This window comes from Lithobates pipiens, unplaced genomic scaffold (assembly GCF_037356315.1).
Source record: "Lithobates pipiens isolate NorthernLeopardFrog02 unplaced genomic scaffold, aLitPip1_a1.2 Scaffold_1, whole genome shotgun sequence".
Classification (NCBI taxonomy): domain Eukaryota; kingdom Metazoa; phylum Chordata; class Amphibia; order Anura; family Ranidae; genus Lithobates; species Lithobates pipiens.
In genome coordinates, this window is record NW_027507685.1 from 157,644,330 (window position 1) to 157,669,992 (window position 25,663).

The window sequence follows — 25,663 nt, forward strand, 5'->3', positions numbered from 1 at the left end:
TGATTGGTTTTCGGGGTGCCCTGCGCGACTAGACTCCCAAAAAGTCCCACACACGTGGTATCGCCATACTCGGGAGAAGTAGCGGAATATATTTTGGGGTGCAATTCCACATATAACCATGGCATGTGTGAGCAATATATCATTTAGTGACAACTTTTTGTAAAAAAAATTTTTTTATTTTTTTTTGTCATTATTCAATCCCTTAGGACAAAAAAAATAAATATTCAATGGGCTCAACATACCCATCAGCAATTTCCTTGGGGTGTCTACTTTCCAAAATGGGGTCATTTGGGGGGGATTTGTACTGCCCTGCCATTTTAGCACCTCAAGAAATGAGATCGGCAGTCATAAATTAAAAGCTGTGTAAATTCCAGAAAATGTACTCTAGTTTGTAGACGCTATAACTTTTGCGCAAACCAAAAAATATACGCTTATTGACATTTTTTTTACTAAAGACATGTGGCTAAATAAATTTTGCCCTCAATGTATGACTAAAATTTAGTTTATTCGATTTTTCTTATAACAAAAAGAAGAAAATATCTTTTTTTTTCAAAATTTTCGCTCTTTTTCCATTTATATCGCAAAAAAAAAAAAATCGCAGAGGCAATCAAATACCATCAAAAGAAAGCTCTATTTGTGGGAAGAAAAGGACGCAAATTTCGTTTGGGTGCAATATTGCATGACCGCGCAATTACCAGTTAAAGCAGCGCAGTGCGAAATTGCAAAAAGACCTCTGGTCCTTAAGGTGTTTATTGGTCCGGAGCTGAAGTGGTTAAAGAACCGTTTCATTGTAAAGAAAAAAAAGAATCACACCATTGCTTGGCACTCTGTTTATGTAACCTCGCCTAAGTTGGCTATCCAGAGGATCATATGTATCCCAGATTCCTTATTTACCTTGAAGCCCAGCACTTCACCATCCTACTCTTCAAACAATTCTGGCTGCCTGGCTATGATTTTGAAATACTGGCTTCAAAATTTACTAAGCCAATAACATAGCACAAATAAGTTTTCAAAAGTCAATGAAGTCCCAAGTAATCCAGGAAAATAATTTCTTGAAAATACTTTGTGCCGCAGTGTGATCTCTAAAAAATAGGTAGAATTCTAGTGGCGATTCAGTTCACATTGTGCGCTATACAAGTATTTCATTCATTCAATCCCATGGATAGCCTCTGACACTATGGGGTTGATTTACTAACACCGGATCACAGCTGCACTAGTGCAGTTGTGCATGGTAGCCAATCAGCTGCTACCTTTGGCTAGTTCAATTAAGCTTTGACAAAAAAAAAAAGATTTTCCACTCTCAATTTTTAGTAAATCAACCCCAGTGTATGCTAAAACAGAAGCAGTTCACTAACTATATGCAGCCACAATAATTCATCAAAGTGACATACAAGACTAATGTTGCAAAAAATAAAAAAGTAGCACAGTCTTTTTAAATGAGCTTCAAAAGACACCAAGCAGATGATCCCAAAAAAATAAAAAATAAATCCTAGACGTCTCATTTGCATATGGCTTCAAGATGTGTTCCTTGGGTTAATGTTGAGTAATGTAAACTGTTTCTGAACTTCTAGCCATGGACTGTGAGCACAATTACTGCCCACAGATTACAGAGCTGTGTTTACTCTGAATATAGATATTGTGAGCAGCTGGGATCATGCAGCAAGACTGGGGAACCCTAACAGAAGACAAGGTATTTAAACCGACTGAACAGAGAAGTCTAAGCTCATCTAAAATCATTCCCGTTCACAACTATACTGCTTTTTATGATGTCAGTTTCCATAAAACTGCATTTTAAGTCCGAGCTTAATACAGTTATACACACAGTTAAATATACAAGAGTTATTTTACCTGCTAAATAATTTGATTTAAAAGTATCCATTCCTGCGATTTACACAGCCCCACCAGGTAGCACAACAGGTTGCTGATCTGACTCATCTCTATTTCAGTTAAGAGAATACAGCTTTGTCATTATCCTAGACAGTTGAGGCGCAGCAGGACACTGATGTGCTAACCCCTCTGCTCACTTTGCGCTCTCAGCATGTTCCTCATCAGCATATACACACTGTTCTTCACATAAGTCCCTAGTGCTGCCCCTCTAGTGCCCCTTTCACACTGGCAGAGTCTGGGAATCAGTGGAAAATCCCCTGCTGATCAGGCAGATGGCAGGTCTGTGTGCGCTCCTCTGATGCACAAAGGACACAGCTCACTGTCCTCTATAGCTGTCAGATGGAAACGGACTGACTGTCCATTTCCATCAGATCTGATAGACCAGGGGTCTCCAAACAAATCCAGAGGCTCTGGATTTGACAGATAAATGACAAGGGGTGGAGGTTAGTGGTGCATGCTTAATCAAGACGTGGGCAGAAGTCAATAAAAGTCAAATACTGTCCCAAACAGAAACCAAAGGAACCAGGATACTTCATGTACACCAAATCATCTCCTGTAGCAAATAAACCAGGAAGTACTGAGTCCTGAACACTTTCAGGTTTATTCAAACCACTGCAGATAATCAGGAAATCTGTCTCCAAACTTCCACCTGCAGCATTCATGAGAGGACATGAAAGACACTTTAGACCGCTGATATCCAAAATAAAGATTTGGAATTTTACTTGAGCCTACCCTTAGTGGAGGGAAAATTGTAAAGCAGCATTCTGAATGGTGAAGTTTTCCCCACTAGGAGTGTAAACATGACCGAATTTGCCCAAACAGGCCTAAAAAAAACATTAAGGCTGCTTTCACACTGGGGCGGTATTCAGGCGTTACAGCGCTAAAAATAGCGCCTGTGTAGCGCCTGAAAAAAACCGGCCCCTTTCCCTCCAGTGTGAAAGCCGGAGGGCTTTCACACTGGAGCGATGGGCTGGCAGGACGGTGAAAAAAGTCCTGCTAGCCGCATCTTTGAAGCGGGGAAGGAGTGGTGTATTCAAGCGGCGCTTTGCGGGCGGGTTTAACCCTTTTTCGGGCCGCTAGCAGGGGTTAAAACCACCCCGCTAGCGCCCGCAGACCGCCGCTAAAACGACGGTAAAGCGCCGCTAAAAATAGCGGCACTTTAACGCCGACGCCGCTCCCGCCCCAGTGTGAAAGCAGCCTAAAGCAGAACTTCACTCTCTCAAACAATGACTATTTTTAATCCTTATGCTAGGTTTGAGCATTAGTAAATAGATGCAAATAGAGCAAATTATGTCATGCATCCCAGGCGGCCTTCAGGAGGGGGTTTTCTCAGTTAGGCACACCTTTCTGTCTGCATGCCTGAACTAAGGGCAGATGGACTCTAGGAAGCAAATGGTACATGAATTATCTGCGCTTAATCAAGATGGCTATGGCCAGAAATGCTAAGCAGTGTTTTTATTAAAGTGATTGCTCAAAACAATAAAACATGGAGACATGGATGGATAGATGGGTGAGTTTTCTTTGAATATGAAAATTTATTTTTTGGTGTTCAGATGAGGTGTAGTTCTGTTTAAAATGGTTCTAAAGGCTGAAGGTTTTACAGCTCACCCTTCAGCCCCCCTAATACTAAAGTCCGATCTCGATCCAGCAATGTACACAGGAGCCAAGGTTCTCCCGGGTCTCTCCCTCCTCATTGGCAGAGATGCAGCAGCAGGAGCCATTGGCTCCCACTGCTCTCAATCACAGCAAGTGAGGAGGGAGTGGGACTAGCTCAACTCTGTGTATTATGGACGCAGAGAGTAAGGCCTGGGAGCGAGCACGCACAAGTGCCCCCATAGCAAGCGGCTTGCTATTGGGGGACTCGGCATGCGGGGGGGGGGCCCACTCTGCTGACTGGGAACCAAGAAGAGGAGGATCCGGGCTGCTCTGTGCAAAACCAATGCACAGAGCAGGTAACATGTTTGTTTTTTGTTTTTTTATTGCCTTTACAAACACTTTAAAGGGGTTGTAAATGCAGAAGGTGTTTTATCTTAATGCATCCTATGCATTAGGATAATAAGCCTTCTGTGTTCAGCAGCCCCCCCCCGCTGTCACTCAAAGTCAGCTAGCCAATCAAGGAAAAGTCGGGCATGGCCGAGTCGGGGCGGGGGACCGTGTCTGAATGGACACAGGGAGCTGTGACTCAGCATGGGTGCCCCCATAGTAAGCTGCTTGCTGTTGGGGTACTGAACAGGAGGGAGGGGCCAAAATCACAGAAAAGGGACCCGAGAAGAGGAGGATCCAGGCCGCTCTGTGCAAATCCACTGCAACAGAGCAGGTAATTATAACAACATGTATGTTATTTTTATAGGAAAAAAAAAAGCCTTGGGAAATTTGTTTGCAATAACTCCATCAGTATAACCAGAAAAGCAGCTTCATTATTATCCCATTAAAGAAGAGAATGTGCGCTGCATTTCGAGATTTCATAATTTGACACGTCATTGCGAACGCTAGTTTACAAGACCGGCCGCTTCTGGCTCGTCCTTGCTTCTGAGCATGTGTGTTTGCAATTTGGACTTTTGTCCAGCGGACTTGTGTACACGCTCGGAAAATTCAACACACATTTATTCGTGGAAAATTTTAAAACCTGTTAGCCAACATTTGTCCACCAAAAATCCAAATACAACAACAATTGTCAGATGGAGCATACACGCAGTCAGATTTACCGCCAACAGCCTGTCATAGAACATTTTCCATTGTAAAGTCCGATCGTGTGTACCTGGCTTTAGAGTTTTTGGGAATTGGGCTTCTCCTGAAGAATGTCTCCCAACTCTTGCTCAACACCCAGAGAGCATTAGCAAATTACTTAACTGATATGCTGTATTTGATATGAGGCTTTATTTCTCTGAATTCTTCAAATTCAGCATATTGGATACATAAAAAACTACTATAACTATCCAAGTTTACTCAGAAAATAAATATATATAAATAATGTACACGCACACTGTATAAATATCTACAGGTTGCCATTCTGGCAGTGCTGTGTAATGGGATCAGCCATTCTCAACCATGGTTTCCTCAAACACCAGAGTTCCTTTCGGAAGTTTCCAGGGATTCCTTTGGGCTGTGGCAGACTGACCTCCCATCTCAGTGTGTGAGCAAGCATCACATGGCAGAGTCAGTGGCTTGCCACCAGTGATTTTTTTTTTTTTTTTTTAGATGTCTGTAAGCGTGGCTCTCTTTTCTTCACTCACCAAAAAGGAAGCACTTTTCCATTGACTTTAATTTTGTGATTATTTCTGATAATTATTTGGTATTATAATTAAAAAGTATTTATTTAAATTGAGTGCATTTTAGTTTTAAAATGATCGACCATGAGTGTGAAATACTCTAGGTATGTGATATTCATTATTCTATTTTTTCTATAGTGTACTGGTGTTAATAATGTACCATGGGCTCTAGATATAATTTTTAACAGGGGTCCCCCAAAATATGAAAATTCTAGGAGTTCCTCTGGCTTTTAAAAAAAAAAAAAAGTTGAGAAATGCTGGATGAGACGGTAAAAAAAACTCTGGGCTGGAAAGACAGAATGTAAAGCCTTTTACAGGTAAAACAACTCTTTCATACTGTACTTTATTTGCTTGATTTATACAGTTTCGAGTATAATACAGTCATATTTGAAGTACATTTAAAGGACATTTTCCTTAGATAACATGCAATACAGTAATTAAGACTTTCTGGTTGTCTGGTCACCTTACCACTTTGCTCTTACATACTATATTTTGACAACCATTTAATAATGTGATAAAACAAAAGCAGGAATTACTACAGCCACTGCTGGAATAATTTTTGCTTTGCTTTCAATTATCTCAAAAGCAGAGCTGGGTTATCTGCTCTGTAGGTCAAGACCTAAAACCGTGATTTGGGCTGCAACATCATTTCCTGTTCGGCATTTGGAATTCAGCTCTGCTTTTCTGTGCTGATAAAGTATAAAACATGCTGAAAAAAATCTGTAAATTATGACAAAATCATTATAAAACAACCAATACAGTATAGTTATAATTATAATTCATTTCACAAAATGATAAAACGACAAATAAATTTCAATCAAGCTCATATTCCTAATATGATAGACATCAATGGTTTACTTGATACTCCAGTGTTTATCCCAGAATCCTCTGATTGTCTCTGCTAAAAGAGAATAGCACACACATCGGGCTGTAAATTAAAGAATGGCACTAACCCGGCTTCCCTTTGGTCCTGGAACTCCTATTGGTCCCGGTAATCCCTGGAGACAAGACAGATAAGAAAAGATATACATATTCAGAGCTGTCACAGACATGGAAGATGGCAAGATAAAATATATGGTCTGAGTGACAAAAACATTCACGCAATTACAACAAATACCCTGTTCCCCTCAAAATAAGCCCAACCCGGAAATAAGACCCAGAGCGATTTTCAGGGATGGCTGTAATATAAGCCATACCCCAAAAGTAAACCCTAGTTAAAGTCCTTGTAAAAACATGAAAACTGTTTTGTAAAAAGATTATATAACGTGCAGTGTGTCTCCTTGTGTAACTTTATTGTGGAAAATACTTTAGTTACAAATTTGCTGGGTGCTCACGTGACCCGCCGGAGATCTTCTCCATCCTCCTGGCTGATGTCAGCGGCTCCTCCCTCCACAGTACTCAGAGCGGAGTTGACGTCAGCTGAGATTTCAGCCTCTCCCTCTGCATTATTCGAAGTGGGGAAAAGGAGCTCCGGCAGGTCACGTGAGCGCCCAGCGGCGCTGAATATAAGGTATTTTCCACAATAAAGTTACACAAGGAGAGACACTGCACATTATATAATCTTTTTACAGAACGGATTACATAATTTTACAAGGAATTTAACCAAGGTTTTGGGATTACCTGCATTTCATAATGCTGACTCAGGAACTTTTTTTTTTTTTTAAACATTTTGCTTTGTTCCACGTCTTCTAGAACTTAGAGCGGTAAATGACACAGCACAAGCACTATCATGCTTTAAAGCATTTTTTTTTAAGATGATATGACTGTTTGAATAAATGTAGATTATTGTAATTACTGTAAATAAATAAGACATCCCCTGGAAATAAGCCCTAGTGTGTTTTTTGTAGCCAAAATTAATAGAAGACCTGTTTTTGTTTTCAGGGAAACACGGTATATAAAACCTGTCTTTATTTTACACTTAAATGTATCTGTCCTTCATAAATGGTGACAGAAGCCAGTTTGTAAGCCATGTAATGATTTAATACCGCACATATTTTCAATTCACTAGATGCTGGAAACATAATTTTTGGAAAGTAACTAAAAGTGAATTTAAGCCCAAGAATAAAAATTGAATACATTTCTGGTTACCAGTCCTTAGATGTGGTGGCTGAATTTGTTTTCTTTTTCAGCCCAAGAAAATTTTCTGGATGTACAGAACAATAGATGTTAATCCTGCCAGAAATCCAGTGTCCTTGTAATTTGAACTGAAACCCCAAACAATGTTATCAGTATTCCAGCCATCTTCTCTAAACTATAAAGCAATTCTTTCCTATATAATATACATCAGGAGAGGGGGAGGCATGTGTAGTCCAAATCAGGAGAGTAGTCTAGGGTGACAATGCTGCTTCTCCATAGATACAGTACAGTGAGTGAAGTGAGTGAGGGTTGCCACCCTAGGACAGGAAGTGTGTTACTGTCAGGATCGGCAGGTGGAAATATAGGGGGAAAAAAATTTCCAAAAAAAAACGTTTTCAGTCACCACATCTTTGGGTTTGGGAAGTTGAAATATATTAAATTTTTGTTTTGAATTTAGATATGCCTTAACGCCAGACAACTTCTATAAAATTAAAATCTTGAAACTATAATAACGTCCATTGAACTACCCATTAATCTACAACTCCAGCAATGTTTTGTAGTTTGGGGTAAAAGATCCTCTGGTAGATTTCTCTGTGTCCCAGTTTGAGAAATGTGGGGGGCAGTGTGGGGAAATCTAATTTATACAGCTGTCACTGAAGCAGATCAATGGGGGAACTCTGACATCAGTTGTAGCGACAATAGTCAAAGTATTTACACTCACTTTGGGGAGATATCTTTTTTTCCATGTCCTGTTGTGTCTCTGATATAGGATATGAGAAAAATCTCCCCAAAGGGACACAGATGGGAAAAAAACACATCTGACAGGGGTTATAACCCTTACTTAAGCTATCCAAAATGAAAAAAAAAAAAAAAAAAGGTTCGTCTTAGGTTCTAATTTAATAAATAAGAAGTGGTTTTCACTTTGAATAACCAATTAATTTATTTGGAGAATTTGAAAGAGCAGACAAAATAATGATGCCACGAGAATGACAATGTATAGTACAAGTCGATTCAAGAAACATTGACAAAGTTAAAGAGGAAGTAAACCCTGATGAATTTACTTCCTCTTTCATTCCCTGCAAAGGCAAAGCATAATGGACTATTATGCATCGCATAGTAGCCCATTATGTGTCACTTACCTGACACAGGAGCCAGTGAAGTCGCCGCTGTCCCCTGTAGTCCGCCGCATCCATCTTGTTGGTGGTGTCTCGCAGCTCCGCCGCTGTCATTCGGCGAAGCCGCGATGACGTCATGTGCACGGGAGACGACACGCGCGGCAGCTCCGTCACTGAGAATGCCGCGCTCAGTGCGCCTGCGCGGCGCTGTCTACGGCGCATGCGCCGTAGACAGCGGTGCCTGTTTTCGGGCAAATATCTCCTAAACCATATAGGTTTAGGAGATATTGCTTGGACCTACAGGTAAGCCTAAATCTAGGCTTACCTGTAGGTCAAAGTGGTTTGTAAGGGTTTACAACCACTTTAAATCATTAAAAAAAAAAAAAAATTGCATTTATCATACTGCCAGATAAGGGCAACTAGTGCCAACCTACAGGACACCTTTCAATACCACAATACCTGATCTGTACACAGAGGTAGAAGAATGCTGATGCTTTTAGTTCCCCAATGGAAAATTGCATTCTTTAATACAAATATTATCCACGAGGCCAAGACTGACGTATGAGCCTTTGGCAAACAGACAGTATAAATGTAAGCTGGCTTGTCTTGGTTCCTGGTTATACAGATTAAATTTAGGATTTGCCAATCAGTTGGCTTTAGTTTGTCAGTAGTAGCAGTGAATACAATGAGGCAGCCCTGCTGTGCTCAGTATGGTGAAGATAAATATTACATCTGTTAAGCATATTTTATACAATGTATTATCTTTTAGTTTTTTGTTGCAATATACACAGATGCTGACCTATGTCCATAGCCAAAAGCGTTTACAATGGGCATGTGAGCAATAGAACTGGAGCACGGAGCAACGGAAGAAGGTGGCCTGGTCTGATGAATCATGTTTTTGTTTATATCATACGGTTGAGCTGGACGCATGTGCTTTCCTTATCTGGGGAAAAGATGGTACCAGGATGCACTATGGGAAGAAGACAAGCCAGGGGCAATGTTCTGCTGGGAAACCTTTGATCATGCCATTCATGTGGATGTTACTTGACACATATCACCTACCTAAACATTGTTGCTGACAAAGTGCACCCCTTCATTGAAATGGTATTCCCTGATGTGAGTGGACTCATTCAAAAAGAATGCGCTCTGCCACACTGCAAAACTTAGGTATCTGCACCCACTTCTGGGCATAGACTCCCTCGGGAGTCACGCCCCTTAACGTCCCGTCCAATTCCCCCCCCCCCCCGCCGTGTTCTGGGAAATACACAGGTCCCAGAACACAGTGGGGACACCAGCTAGGACGCGCAGAGCAACTCACGCATGCGCAGTAGGGAAACGGGAAGTGAAGCCGCAAAGCTTCACTTCCTGATTACCTCACAGAGGATGGCAGTGGAAGCAGCAGAGAGCCGATCGATCGGCTTTGGCTGCCGACATCGCGGGCACCCTGGACAGTTAAGTGTCCATTTTTTAAAAGTCAGCAACTGCAGTATTTGTAGCTTCTGGCTTTTAAAAAAAAATTTTTTGAGTGGACCCCCGCTTTGTCCTCTTAGTTCTGACACCTCCCAGCCCTTTAAGAGGTTTAGGAAGAAGTTTAGGTGGGGTGCGGCTTAAGATCATGTGACCACCGTGATTGACTGTCATGGCAGTCATGTAGTCCAAAAACAGGATCTGCTACTGACAGCTTGGTGCCAGATACCACAGCATAAGTCTAGTGGCGTCTATGCCTCAATGGGTCAGGATTGTTTTGGTGGCAAAAGGGGAACCTAAGCAATATAAGGTGGGTGATCCTAAAGTTATGGCTGATCGGTGCCTATCCCGGTATTACAAGGCTTTACTTGTCATAACTGAATAAACAGTAAACCGCTTTTTTCATACAGGGACAGCCAGCTGCAGATGCATCAAACTGCTAACACACCAAATGCTGGTCATACTGTTGTTATACTGTTGGCAATTTTTAATTATTTTAACCACCATTTTAAGGGCCGACACTGATTCTGAGTATTGCATTATCTGCTTTTACCACTTTCAATCAGTGGTAGAAATCAGCAACAGTTATTAACCACTTGCCGACCGCCGCACGACGATATACGTCGGCAGAATGGCACGGGCAGGCATATGGGCGTATATATAAGTCCCTGCCTGCCCGCGGGTGGGGGGCCCGATCGGGCCCCCCCCCGGTGCCTGCGGCGGTCGGCATTCCTTCGAGAGCGATCCGGGATGAGGGGGCGGCCATTCATTCATGGCCACCCCCTCGCGATCGCTCTCGACGAATGGAAATCCCCCGTGACATCACTTCCTCTCCTGTAATGTAAACACAGGAGAGGAAGTGATGTATTCTCTCCTCCGTGTCGGTATTTTCCGTTCCGACACGGAGGAGAGCGGATCGGTGAGTTGCACCAACACTCTACACACACAGTAGAACATGCCAGGCACACTCACACCCCCCCTTTACCCCCCGATCACCCCCCCAATTACCCCTGCCCCCCAGTCACAGTGACACCAATGTCATTTTTTTTTTTTTTTTTTTTTTTTTTGCATTGGTGTCATTTGTGACTGTAATAACTGTTAGGGCAGTTAGAGTTAGCCCCCTTTAGTTCTAATGTACCCCCCTAACCCCCCCAATAAAGGTTTAACCCCGTGATCACCCCCCGTCGCCAGTGTCACTAAGGCTGGGTTCACATTGCAGCGGTTTATGAGAACGAATGTGATTCGCACCGCACTGCAGTGCAAATCACATCCGATCTCTGTGCGATTCGAGTTCAGCCATTCGCCGCACCCGCCGCAAATTCGCACGGGACCCTTTTTTTGGCCCGCAGCAGAATCGGATCGCATGGGTGTTCACACCATGCGATCCGAGTTTGCAGATCGCACTGCGATATGCGAACTGATCTGGGGGTGTCAGTAACATTTCACTGACACTCCCAGCAGTTCGCATAGGGCAGTGTGAACTGCCGCCGGGAGGCATGCGATGCGGGAACCCGCCGCGCATTCGTGGCGTTCCCGCATCGCTCCAGTGTGAACCCAGCCTAATAAGCGATCGTTTTTCTGATCGCTGTATTAGTGTCACAGGTGACGCTAGTTAGGCAGGTAGGTATTTAGGTTCGCCGCAGCTTTTTATAGCGCCAGGGACCCCCATATACTACCGCATAAAGCCCCCTGATTGCCCCCTAGTTAACCCTTTCACCAGTGATCACCATATAACTGTTACAGGTGACGCTGGTTGGTTAGTTATTTTTTTATAGTTTCAGGGCACCCGCCATTTATTACCTAGTCTCACTAGTGTACCCCTAAATTTAGGGGTGTCTACTTTCCAAAATGGGGTCATTTGGGGGGGGTTTGTGCCATCTTGGCATTTTATGGCCTTCAAAACTGTAACGCCCTTAGAAAGCCTGAAGGCGGTGCTTGGTTTTCGGGGCCCCGTACGCGGCTAGGCTCCCAAAAAGTCCCACATATGTGGTATCCCCGTACTCAGGAGAAGCAGCAGAATTTATTTTGGGGTGTCATTTCACATATGCCCATGGCATGCGTGAGCAATATATCATTTAGTGACAACTTTGTGAAAAAAAAAAAAAAAAAAAAAGTTTGTAATTTTCCCGCAACTTGTGGCAAAATATAAAATATTCCATGGACTCAACATGCCTCTCAGCAAATAGCTTGGGGTGTCTACTTTCTAAAATGGGGTCATTTGTGGGGGTTTTGTGCCATCTTGGCATTTTATGGCCTTCAAAACTGTAATAGGTAGTGAGGAGTGAAGTCAAATATTTACGCCCTTAGAAAGCCTGAAGGCGGTGCTTGGTTTTCGGGGCCCCGTACGCGGCTAGGCTCCCAAAAAGTCCCACATATGTGGTATCCCCGTACTCAGGAGAAGCAGCAGAATTTATTTTGGGGTGTCATTTCACATATGCCCATGGCATGTGTGAGCAATATATCATTTAGTGACAACTTTGTGAAAAAAAAAAAAAAAAAAAAAAGTTTGTAATTTTCCCGCAACTTGTGGCAAAATATAAAATATTCCATGAACTCAACATGCCTCTCAGCAAATAGCTTGGGGTGTCTACTTTCTAAAATGGGGTCATTTGTGGGGGTTTTGTGCCATCTTGGCATTTTATGGCCTTCAAAACTGTAATAGGTAGTGAGGAGTGAAGTCAAATATTTACGCCCTTAGAAAGCCTGAAGGCGGTGCTTGGTTTTCGGGGCCCCGTACGCGGCTAGGCTCCCAAAAAGTCCCACATATGTGGTATCCCCGTACTCAGGAGAAGCAGCAGAATTTATTTTGGGGTGTCATTTCACATACGCCCATAGCATGTGTGAGCAATATATCATTTAGTGACAACTTTGTGTAAAAAAAAAAAAAAAAATTTTTTTTTGTCATTATTCAATCGCTTGAGGCAAAAAAATAAAATATTCAATGGGCTCAACATGCCTCTTATCAATTTCCTTAGGGGGTCTACTTTCCAAAATGGGGTCATTTGGGGGGGTTTTGTACTGCCCTGCCATTTTAGCACCTCAAGAAATGAGATAGGCAGTCGTAAACTAAAAGCTGCGTAAATTCCAGAAAACGTACCTTAGTTTGTAGATGTGACAACTTTTGCGCAAACCAATAAATATACAATTATTGACTTTTTTTTTACCAAAGACATGTGGCTGAATACATTTTGGCCTAAATGTATGACTAAAATTGAGTTTATTGGATTTTTCTAATAACAAAAAGTAGAAAATATCATTTTTTTTCAAAATTTGCGGTCTTTTTACGTTTATATCGCAAAAAATAAAAATCGCAGAGGCAATCAAATACCATCAAAAGAAAGCTCTATTTGTGGGAAGAAAAGGACGCAAATTTTGTTTGGGTACAACATTGCATGACCGCGCAATTACCAGTTAAAGCAGCGCAGTGCCAAAGTGTAAAAAGACCTCTGGTCATTTACCAGCAAAATGGTCCGGTCTGAAAGTGGTTAAATCAACTATAACTGCAAAAGGTGAATTGCGTAGATCCGTTTGGTTGCTTCTGTGATTGAAAGCTGGTTGTAAGCAGTTAGTATTATCGTAGTTATGCACAAAATTCCAAAGGTAGTGTAAAATCTAGACATTTTTTTATTTACTTTGGAGGTGAAGAACAATTACACAGCCCCGCACAGGGGTTATGTGCTCATCACTCGGGCAATGCTATGGGCATTTCATACTATTTGGGGACACTGGGAGTTTCACCTATACTTTTCAAAATGATTTCCTCCGAGCATGTACATGGCCAGCTTAAAGCTGAATTCCGCAGAAGGAGTGAGATACACAGCTGATATAAATATACTAGAGAGTTTTTACAACCCAAATTCCAAAAAAGTTGGGACGCTGTAAAAAATCTACATAAAGACGGAATGCAATGATTTTCAAATCTCATAAACCCAAATAATTTTTTCACAATAGAAAACATATCAAATGTTTAAATACAAAGCTATGAGCTATGACTAAGCACCGTGTTTGGTGTGAAACATGTCAGCGGCTGTGCAGTTAGTCTGTTTACCAGCCTAGATGTTATGATTTTAATTACATTTTTGAAATAAAGTTGAATAATTCGGAGTGCGGCTATCCAGCTACATCTTTTCTATATCAAATGTTTAAACTGAGAAAATATAACATTTTAAGAAAAAAATAAGGTCATTTAGAATTTGATGGCAGCAACACATCTCACAAAAGTTGGGGCAGGGCAAACAAAAGCTGGCAAAATAAGTGGTACTAAAAAGGAAGAGCTGGAAAAACATTTTGCAGCTAATTAGGTTAATTGGCAACAGTTCAGAACCATGACTGGGTATAAAAAGAGCATCTTAGAGAGTTTGATTTTCTCAGAGGTAAAGATGAGCAAAGGTTCGTCAATCTGTGAAAAGCTACATCTAAAAATTGTCAAACTAGTCCAGAATGATGTTCCTCAAAGTAAAATTGAAAAGACTTTAAATAGATCATCATCTACAGTACATAATATAAACGTAAAAGATTCAGAAGATTCATTATGTCATCGAAAAAATCTCTGTGTGCAAGGGACAATGACAAAACACACTACTGGATGCCTGTGATCTTCTTGCCCACACACAGCACTGCAATAAAAACATAGCACGATTCTGTGATGGCCATCACTGTATGGGTTTAGGAATACTTCCAAAAATTACAGTCTGTGACCCAAAACTGCAAGTAAAAGCTCTATCATACAAAGAAGCCATATCTGAACATGATCCAGGAACACAGCTGTCTTCTATGGGTCAAAGCTCATTTAAAACGGTCTGTTGCAAATGGAAAACTGTTCTGTGGTCAGACAAATCATAATTTGACATTCTTTTTGGCAACCATGGAATGGCCAACTTGCACATCTGGAAAGGCAACATCACTGGCTGAAAGATATATCCAGGTAGCATATGCTCCCATTCAGATCATGTTTTCTCAGTGAAGACCTTGCATATTTTAGGACAGCGTTAGAAAGCATACTGCATCTATGGCAGAATGGTCCTTGTAGTAGAAGAGTCCAGGTGCTTAATTGGCCTGGCCTGTAAATGTTTGTAGCATCTTAAAAATAAAAATACGACAAAGACGACTCAGGACTGTTGAGTAGTTAGAAACATATCAGGCAAGATTGGGACAACATTCCTCTCCTAAAACTCCATAAACTGGTCTCCTCAGTTCCCAGACCATTACAGATTGTTGTTAAAAAAGGGGGTGCTAAACCATTGTAAACATGGCCCCGTCCCAACATTTTTGAGACTTGTTCCTGCCATCAATATCAAAGTTAAACCCCCCTCCCCTTTTTTTTTTCCTTAAAATGGTAAATTTTTTCAGTTTAAACATTTGTTTTCTATTTTGGAATGTAAATAAAATATGGGTTTAGAAGATTTGCAAATCATTGCACTCTGTTTTTATGTGGATTTTACACAGAGTCCCAACTTTTTTTGTAATTAGGGCTGTACCCGGTAAATGATTTTCAGATCAAGCCTTGTGATCCCAACAGCCCTGGGGCACAGTACAGCTAGGTCCACAACATCTACTGGAGTAACAGCACAGTTTAGTCACATGGACAATCAATTAGCAGCAGACTATTGATGCAGTCAGCACTCTTTCTCCTCCTATCGTCATATTCACTGTCAGCACTGATATCAAAACACATTCAGGTACCAATGCTAGCTGAATTTAAAAAAATCTATTTTATGATTTTTTTATGAATATATAACTACATTAATGGGAGATTTTATGTCTGTTTGTAGTTCAGTTTTAGGGCTTTTCATTTTAATACAAACAAGTGGTTACTGCCCCCACCTGTAACTGGTCACCGCAGCAAGGAGCATTGGAAAGGCAACGCATAGGGAAAAAAGTTTAGGCCCACAGAAAATGGGGTACCTTGCCGAGCATCTGTGGCTTATGCGTGTATTTGCAAATGTGTGCAACTAAACCCGTGTTGGACAGGTCAATTCGATTGGTCGCAGGCTAGTCGGTAAGTTGAGCTTGGAAATCTCTTCTTTTTTTTTTTTTTTCATTTGAATGACTGGAGCTTGCAAAATGTCCAATAGAAACACTTAGGAACTAAGGTTCTAAGACTATATTTGCCATGCTATTTCATCTCTACCACAATCCATCACAGTATTTGCAGACCAGATAGGCTGAAGACACTGGAAGCAAAGCCTGTGATAATGACTCAGTGAGGACATTATCAACTGCAGCCTTGGCTCTTCACGTACCAGGCTTAGATCATCAGCAGACACAAAACAGCAGTTTTAGGAAATGAGACATTTTGTGCCATTTGCTAATTTTCCTAAAAATTACTTTTTAGCAAAGCAAGACTTGCAAAGGGTCAATGTTGCCAAACCATCTCTGGAACTGCAATTTTTCAGTTTTTTCTTTTGCAGGAGGAATCTATCCTTTTTCCCCCCCATCATGAAAAGAGGTTTTAGCATTTATGGAATGATAACTTGTATAAAAGTCTGTATGGCTGAGAAGCGTTGTTTACTGGACTTTCACAAAGTTTGGGGAGCCATGTCTAAAGCAATACACGTTAATCTCCACAGTAAATTACAGGAGACAAAATTTAATTTTGACATGTCTTTAATAAAGAAGAGCCAAACAACCATCTTGAGCATCCAAATGATTTTGTTTTATGCTTGAATGGTAAACAGATATCCATCCAATGTGTATCTGGGTCCAGAGAATCCCCCTTTATCAGGACTTTAAAATGTACTAAAGTGTCCAAAGGACTAAAAACACAGCCAAAAACAGATATGGATATAACAAAATCATTTGGACCTTTAAGACAGCTGTGTGGCACAACTATACAAGGATCTCACAAGTTGAGTGGCCCCATCTTTTTGAGAGCACACATTGTTGTGGAGAAATGCAAAATTCATGCCATTAGGCTCAACTAAAAACGTGTTTCTCAATACTAAGGGATCATAGCCCAGCACTTCGTGTCACCTTTTCAGCGGTAATTTTTAGTCACACTGCCTGTGTAGCCCAATAAACTGGTTTCAGCAGTTTATTGTTTTTCAAAGTTCCAGAAAATACCTAGTAACTTAAAACAGGTGATCATCTTGTTTGAAATATCCCTTAACTTAGCCTCTCTCCAAACCGGTTTATCCCTATTTATCCCACTGAGTTGAAGCGTCTTATGTGACATCATCTTAGTTTTATAGTGCCTCAATTGAAATCTTCTATATTATGTGAGTTACTGATCATTCATTTGGTGACATTACAATGCGATTATGTGCACAGTTTTTGCAATCTGTTACCTAACTTCTTTACACCTGCTGATTGGAAAAGATTGTACTTATTGCTTTCTGTATTCTATATAAATTTACATAACAAAATAAAAAAAAAAGGGAAAAAGTAACTTTTTGTTCTGAATAAAATATATGTAATAAAAAAACGAAAAAAGCTTAATCCAAGCCAATATATATTTTTGGGGTTTGGAAAGAGTGAAAAGGTGGTATATATAGATATATATTGTCAGGTGTTGTATTGCCATCTCTGCCCATGTATGAGAGCTTTCACCTTCTGTCCCACACTCCAAAAACATGCTGGTAGGTTAATTGGCTTCTGTCCAAAAATTGGCCCTAGCATATGAATGCGAGTTGGGGACCTTGGATTGTGGGCCCCTTGAGGGTAGGGTGCAATGTATGTGTAAATTGACGGTGCTATATGGGTACCTTAAAGAGGAAGTAAACCCTAATGGGTTTACTTCCTCTTTTTTTTCCCTGCAAAGGTAAAGCATAATGGACTACTATGCATCGCATAGTAGCTCATTATGTGTCACTTACCTGACACAGGAGCCAGCGAAGTCGCCGCTGTCCCCTGTAGTCCGCCGCATCCATCTTGCTGGTGGCGTCTCGCAGCTCCGACGAATGACAGCGGTGAAGCCGCGATGACGTCACTCCCGCGCATGCGCACGGGAGTCGCGTCTCGCAGCTCCGCCGCTGCCATTCGGCGAAGCCGCGATGACGTCACTCCCGCGCATGCGCACGGGAGTCGACAAATTAGGCAGATCCATTCTTGGACTTGCCGCATTTAGTGCGCCTGCGCGCCGCTGTCTAGGGCGCATGCGCCGTAGACAGCGGTGCCCATTTTCGGGCAAATATCTCCTAAACCATATAGGTTTAGGAGATATTGCTTGGACCTACAGGTAAGCCTTAATCTAGGCTTACCTGTAGGTCAAAGTGGTTTGAAAGGGTTTACTTCCTCTTTAAATACATAATAATAATAATAGATGAGCATCTTAATGAGATGCAATGTACAGGGTTGGGATATTTGTAGACACACTCACTCAGGTTGAACTGGATTATAGGGAAAACTGAGAATATTGCTGAACTAGGTGACAAACAGCTGCCCGTAGACTAAGGAGGGTGGTCAGGTCAGAATGCCCTCATAAATCCACGAAATGGGCTCTGGCCTGTTTATAAATTGTGTAGTTTGATTTGTTTTCCTGTTAAAGAAGCTATGTCAGACAGTTAGGTCCTTATAGAAACTGGCTGCTATAGGAGGGCAAAGCCGTAAATTAAAGAATTTTTCTCTTTGAATCCTGACATCTTTGTTTTTCCATTATCTGCAAAGAACGACTTTACAGCCTGAAATGTTTGCTCTGACAGGGAGAGAATACAAGTAACTAAAAATACAAGCAACTACTTACAGACAAGGCTGCACTCTTGCATATGGCCATTGTTGACTGGTTCTCTTTCTGTTTACTAAACTAAGCTTATAGTAGCAGACCAGATATGTTTCTATGGTTGCAGGTCCAAAAAAAAAAAAAAAAACACACCGGGCTCCATCACACCATGAGTTTGCAGAACTTCCTGCAAGTATGAAGCCAGAGCATAGGTACAGCTCTATCCTGCTTTCCAAAATGAAATGCCTAATAACTTACAAACCTGCTGAGAGCTTTAACTTCTAAAGAGGGGTGGTTGGGTACGTGTGTGGGGAAGGGAGTTGCCATGAAAATATGAGTGCCCTTCCAGAAAGCGTTGGCTGGAGTTGGGCTTTGGGGCAGGGATGGCAGAGACACAAAATTATTTTGGCTGGATATTCAGGAGGTTGTCCAATTTACATATAAGCAACCCTTCTAGCTTCAGACATGGAGAAGACAGTGCTAAAAGGTTATACTTAGACAAGACAGCTCTGTCAGGAAAAACCACAAAAAGGTTTTCGCTTAGGCAAGAGTTCTTCTTTATGCCAACTTTAGTCTAAAACAGCCAACATATTGCAATAAACTGCAGCACCACCTAAATGTCAAATATTTAACATATTTTACATACACAATTGGGAATTCTGTAAGTAACTTTTTTGTATACATTTTATTTTTGCTTTAGTGTTAATGGTCCTTTAAATGCTCTTTTACGGAAACCAGTGTGTAATTTGTGCCTGCCAGCTCTTTAAAAGCCATTCAGTTGGGGGAATAACTGGAAACATGATGTGCAATACTGCAACGCTTCTCTGTTTGCATTACCCAGTCATTTATAATAAAATACCTTTCATTCAATACAAACAGCAATGCAAAAATGCCTAAAGTAACTATCAGGTGAGCAAGGTGTTGTCTAGCCCTTAAACTCGCTGCACAGAGTTTTAACCTGCACTGCAGCATGGTAAGATTTACTGCACCTGCCTGCCAGGATAACCTTTGGCCCCCGGGCTTCCATCCGGTCCATGCTCTCCCTGCAAGAGAAGAAGAGGCACCACATTAAATCCTCACTCCTGTTTCCTGTGCCCCCTTAGCTACAGCTAGCAATGAATTCAAATATCCAAACTCAAGAGGGCATGAAACAAGATCTGTATCGGTCACCCTAAACAAATGCTAAAATAAGAGGAGTTCCTTTAAGGTGTCAGCAAAATCTTTATCTATAACACATGGAATGGTTTGAAGCAGTTGCTCTCTGCCAAAACGCTTTCAAGAGTCAATGGTCTCTCTTGAAACAACCTTACTATTCATTTCCATCCCTGTGCAGACCAACTTATCCAAACAGGCAGGAAGGGGGGAGGAAGGTCGAGGAACAAGAAGGTTATAGTGTGAACATTAATCCTGTCAACGGTTGGTAGGAATGTAGGGGTTAATATGCGGATTAGGCACAAAAATTGGGAGCTGGCGATTTCCACTAACGTCATGTTAAAACACACATTTATTTTGTATAAATGTAAAAGTATTTCTGGCTGTCATTTTCAGAGGACTCCAGGGACAGGCCAGAAAGATTCCTGCAAATGAAGAAGCGGCTTTAATAATGAGTGAGAGGGAAAGACAGAAAGAGGGAGCGAGGGAAAGTGGGTGAAGGGGAGAAAAATGGAGAGAGAAAACGATGGGGATAGAGAGGATGAGAGAGGAGGCGGGAGAATAGAGAGGGAGTGAAAGGGAGAACGGAGAGATAGAGAGAAAGTGAGGGAAACAGAAAGAGTGAGGGAATGCGGGACACAGATGGGGTAAGAGAGAGAGAGCAAGAGCGAGAGCGAGAGACACACACAAAGATGAGGAGACATGAAGAAAAAGGTAGATGGACATTTTCAGCAGCCTGTTTATTTAATTTAGTTGTAAATAATGTGATCTAGGAGTTTTAATCTCAGTAGCCTGGGATTTAAAATCATCCACTTTGTTTAGCCTGCAGAGGCGGTATTACCGGGAGACAAAAAAAAAAAAACACAGATACAGACAGGAAAGAATGACAGAGCTAAAAAAGATAAAAGACAGCGAGAGGTAGGAACACAGACAGATGGAAACAGCAGCGGGAGAGGGAGTAGAAGGGACAGAAAAAGTTAAACCTGAAAGAAGAAAGAGAATGGAGGAGAGACAGAAAAATAAAAAATATGTAAGAAAGAGAACAATGAAAAGAGCAAAGAGAAATAAGGAAGATAGAAAGGAAATGAGAATAAGAGAGAAAAACTGAGAGAAAAGGGGGTATAGTGAAAGATAAGAAGGTGACAGAGAAAAGAAGGGAATGAGAAAAAAGAGAGAAAGATTCAGAGACTTGAGCAGAAACCAAAAGGCAGAGAAGACCAGGCAGAGACAAGAGACCAAAGGAAGATGAGGGCTAGAAGGACAGGCAAGATTAGAAAAGAATGTGAAAATGCCATAAAGGGAAGCACAGCACACACTGGCTATCTTAGAAACTTGCTTTGTGTATGGTTGCAATCGAAATGATCATTTCACAGACAATGATTTGTTAATGAATTATTTGTACAATAAATTCAATAATGCAAAAATCAAGGATTTGCATGCCCCAGCTGCTAATAAACTTTATTTGTATAGTAACTTCATTCATTCTCAAATTATTTTTGGCATATGTATAAAAGCACACAGACAATAAACATGGCTTTTTAGAGGGGTCAGATTATCTTACCGGTTCTCCAGGATGACCTTGGGGTCCGGGATGACCCTTTTGTCCCTTTAAAAAAAAAAAAAAAAAAAAAGTGGAATATTGCATTAATAGGCAATAAAGTGAATTTTTTTTTTTGTTTTTACGTTAATATTCAGAAAACCTACATAAAAGTATAATTTTCCCCTTACATAAAATCCAAGAGAAGTGCTCAATCCCTATTCATGAACTTAATATAAAATCTATTTTTGCATAGGACCAGTTTATGCACCTGAGTATGCCTCAGCCTCATATAATCCCTGCCCAGCAACACCCAGACTGGGAAAGGGAAGACCAATCAGCTCTCTCATGGTTTCCACAGTGCTGTCAGTCTTAACAGTTAAAGGGTTTGTAAACCCTTTGTGTCTTAACCTTAATACATCCTATGCATTAAGGTAAAAACGCCTGGCAGTCACCGCCCCCCCCCCCCCCAGCCCCACAGTGTCACTTAGCTGAGCCCCTTTTTCTCCTCGGCGGGGACACGCTGGGCTCGGGAGCGCGCCTGCAAGGTAACCCCATCGAGAGAGAGCGCTTCTCCTAGGGGGCTATCTAATGCGGGGAGGAGCCGCGAGAGCCCCGGGGGACCCCAGAAGAGGATGTGCAAAACTTGCTAAGTATGACATGTTTGCTATTTAAGAAAAAAAAAAAAACAAGCCTTTACAATCACTTTAACATGCTTGCAGTACAAGAGGGCAGAGTGAAGACCATAAAAGTGTGCTGCTTCTGAATTGTCCAGTCGGGGGGGGGGGGGGGGGGAATCCTGGACCAGGCTGTAAAGTCTAGCAGCAATGTCGTCTAAAGGGAGTTACTGGACCTAATACACCGTTTGGGCAGGGGTACCTACATATCAAGACTAGCGTTATCCCCTGCCTACACTTTAGGACACTTAAGGGATAAAAAAAGTGTGCTTTTCAATCAAACTATCAATGCCACATGGGAATGCGAAATGTCTCTCTATTGGTTCATGTCGAGTGTGAATTGTAGTGACAGGTACACTTTAAATGATATCCTGTGACGGTTGGCATATTCTTTTTGCAGAGCTAGGCACATAATTTTCTTAAAGATTTATGAAATAAATAAAAAACTGCTACAAATCATTAAAAAGAATCCTTGCATGTCATGAAATCTTTAGCCTGATGCTTATAAACAAAATAGTGTGCCAATCAGTTTACACTGCAAATTTGGAAAAGATGTTTATTTTCATCAAAATATCGATCTTACATTTTTACCCATCAGCATAAGCTGTTTTTGGCTAGAGCGAGTAACAATCCCTTGTCAGAGGGAAGTGCAGGGTTAAGTTAGCTGGCCAAAGAACACCTGAATAAGGAGGTTAGATAACCTGTCCTAAAGATATTCCCATCGTACACTTTCTTGGATAAGGCAGAGGAGTGGGGGATGCAGCAGCAACAACCAGTTGAACCCGGAGACATCACAGATCAATGCACATATTAATCAGCACAATGCGAATCATCGTATACCATCCAAAACCTTTACTGAAGAATGATCACGTCACAGTGGACAAAGTGCAACATTTCAGAGTCACGTAGGACCCCTTCGTCAGTCATGCCTGATGAAAGGGTCCCCTGTGGCTCGAAAACGCTGCATTTTGTCCACTGTGATGTGATCATTCAATAAAGGTTTCAGGTGGTACACGATGATCCATGGTGTGCTGGCGAATATGTGCATTCCTCTCTGATATCCCGGTGCAGTGTAACGTTCCCTACCATGCCTCCAACCTGAACTTACAAGCTTGAAGGTGGGCAGAGCCTGACTGCACACTCAACCAGCCTCAGTCAAGGGAAAGTTTAAATTGAACCACCTGTGATAAGAATTAAGAAACCCACACTGTTTTATCAGAGACCTTTAACTGTTCCTTTTTACTGCAGGCTGCCCCAGGAACCCTATATACCAGCGTGTTCAGATATGGAAACAGCGACCTTCTGAAGTGGTTATCAGCTTTGACTTACCTTCCTCCCATTGCTACCTTCTGGAAATGGGAGGACAATCACTGCTACAGCCGCTGATCACTATCTACTTATCAGAGCACCCTATTATTTAAAGTGCCCAGGCCAGTTTGCGAGGAAATAGAACTTAAGCCTTCAATGAGCCTGGCTTCTAACTCCAGCTGAGATTATCAAAATTCACACTAATATAGTACTTTACTTCTTTCCTATGCTCCATAGTAAAAAATAAATAAATAGGATTTTTAAAACAGCTTACCTGTAAAATCCTTTTCTTTGATGTACATCAGGGGACACAAAGCCATAGTAATTACTATGTGGGTTATATCGGACCAACAGGTGCTGGACGCTGGCATGCCCCTAAGGCATGTACTTCCCCCATATGACCCCTCCCATTACTGGAAGTCCTCAGTTTTGTAGCCAAGCAATACAAGTGTATAAGAAGAAGGGAGGGACCTCTGTGCCCCCTGATGTACATCAAAGAAAAGGATTTTACAGGTAAGCCGTTTTAAAAATCCTATTTTCTTTTCTTACATCAGGGGACACAGAGACATAGTAATTACTATGTAGGATGTCCCATAGCAATGGCAACTGAAGGGGGGGAGACAGAACAAAAACAAAAAACAGTAGACCAGAGGACTCATACTGCAGCATATGCTGTGCCCAAAGGCAATACCCTCATGACCTTTAATATCGATTTGATAACATTGAATAAATGTATGAACTGAAGACCAAGTTGCGGCCTTACAGATCTGAGCCATAGAGGCCTGATGATGCACCACCCAAGAGGCACAAATCGCTCTGGATGGGTGTGCTCTTAATATGAGAAGGAAGAATTTTCTTCTTTAAGCTGAAGCTTGAACAATCACCGACTAATCCATTTGGAAAATAGTGGATCTCGACGCTGCTTGTCCACATATTGGACCCTCTGGCAGTACAAACAAAACCTGTGTTTTGCGAACCTGAGTGGTCGCCCTTAAATAGACTCTGATCGCTCTTACTACATCAAGAGAATGTAGAGCTTTCTCTTCCCCAGATTAAGGCTCTGGGGAAAAAGAAGGAAAAATATTATATCTTGGTTTAAATGGAAACCTGTTACCACTTTTGGTAAGAATTCAGGATGAGGACATAAAACCCCCTCATCCTTATGCATGATGAAATATGGCTCTTACAAGACAGAGACGCTAGTTCCGATACTCTTCTAGCAGAAGAAATGGCAAGCAGAAAAGATTATCTTTCTGGTCAAAGAACCAAGGGAATTTCTCGTAAGGTTCAAACGGCTGATTCAGCAAAGCCAATAAGACCAATTTTAAATCCCAAATATTTAGAGGTGCCTTGATAGGGGGAATAAACAGTGTTACCCCCTGAATAAGCTATGTACCAAAAGTGGGAAGCAAGAGGCCATAGGAAAAGACACCGACAGGGCCTGGATCTGGCTCTTGATAGAAGGCAAGGCCAGCTTTATTTCAGATCCCATATGCAGGAATCAGGAATCCTGCCTATTGACATACTTCCAGGGGTGCCAACCCCCGGATCCACACCAAGAAACCTATGCCTTCCAGACTCTAAAGCGATTCCAGCTTCCAGGCATTAGTCAAAGTAGACACTACTGAAGGAGATCACCCACGATCTTTTATAGAGTGGGATTCAACAGTCAAACCTGTTAAACTTGTTGTCCGTAAGGTAGGATGAAATATAAAGGACTCCTACTGCCATCTTTATGATCTTGGTAAATTAAGATCTTCTGGGACCCGCTGGGGCCACCAGAATCACCTCATTTTGTTCCTGCTTAATCGTGCGGAGAAGGCGTGGAAGTAGCAGAACTGGAGGAAATGCATAGATCAGTGAAAACTGATCCCCTGGGAAGACTAACGCGTCTGTTCCGCCTGCTAGCGGACCCCTTGTTCGACAAACTTGTCGACCTTGTTAATGAATCTGGGCGCGAATAGGTCCATGTCCAGAATCTGACATATTGCTAGGAAGATGTCAGGGTGAAGAGATCATTCTCCCGGAAATAATTGTTGGCGTCTCAAGTAGTACGCCTGAAAAATTTGAATTGCCAATAGGCAAGGAGTGTTGTGTTCTGCCAAAGCTAGAACATTATTCACCTCTTTTTGGGCTGCACGACTTCTCTTGCCTCCCCTGTTGATCGATTTCTAAGCCACCGCTGTGGCCTTGTCAGACTGAATCCCGCCCGGACATTCCCATAGTCTGACCGCCAAGATTCTAGAGCCAGATGTACTGCCTGAAACTTCCAAAAAAAGTTAATAGGCAAGGTCCTCTAACCTGGACCCTCTCCCCTGGACAGAATCTTCCTCCAGGGCTGCTCCCCAACCTAGAAGGCTGGCATCTGTTGTTAACACCTTCCAGGATAAAGATTTTCCCTTTTGCTGGATAGCAACCACCAATTTAGGCTCTGACCTATGTTGGGAGCCAAGTGTATTGGAAACAAACAAGGCCTAAATCTCCTTTATTACAGACCGACAGGATGGTGTCTTGAAGCA

General features: G+C 41.7%; 1 protein-coding gene across 3 annotated transcripts in view; it reads right to left on the reverse strand.

Moving 5' to 3' along the window:
- The window catches only part of COL27A1 (collagen type XXVII alpha 1 chain), a 752,882-nt gene that overhangs the window by 550,286 nt on the left and 176,933 nt on the right, over positions 1-25,663 (reverse strand). For all 3 annotated transcript variants that reach the window (XM_077478787.1, XM_077478785.1, XM_077478786.1), the window contains exons 8-10: positions 21,184-21,228; positions 19,460-19,513; positions 6,110-6,154 (exon numbers count right to left, since the gene is read on the reverse strand). In XM_077478787.1, coding sequence (XP_077334913.1) covers positions 6,110-6,154; positions 19,460-19,513; positions 21,184-21,228 — 144 coding nt within the window. The remainder of the gene's footprint in view (positions 1-6,109; positions 6,155-19,459; positions 19,514-21,183; positions 21,229-25,663) is intronic.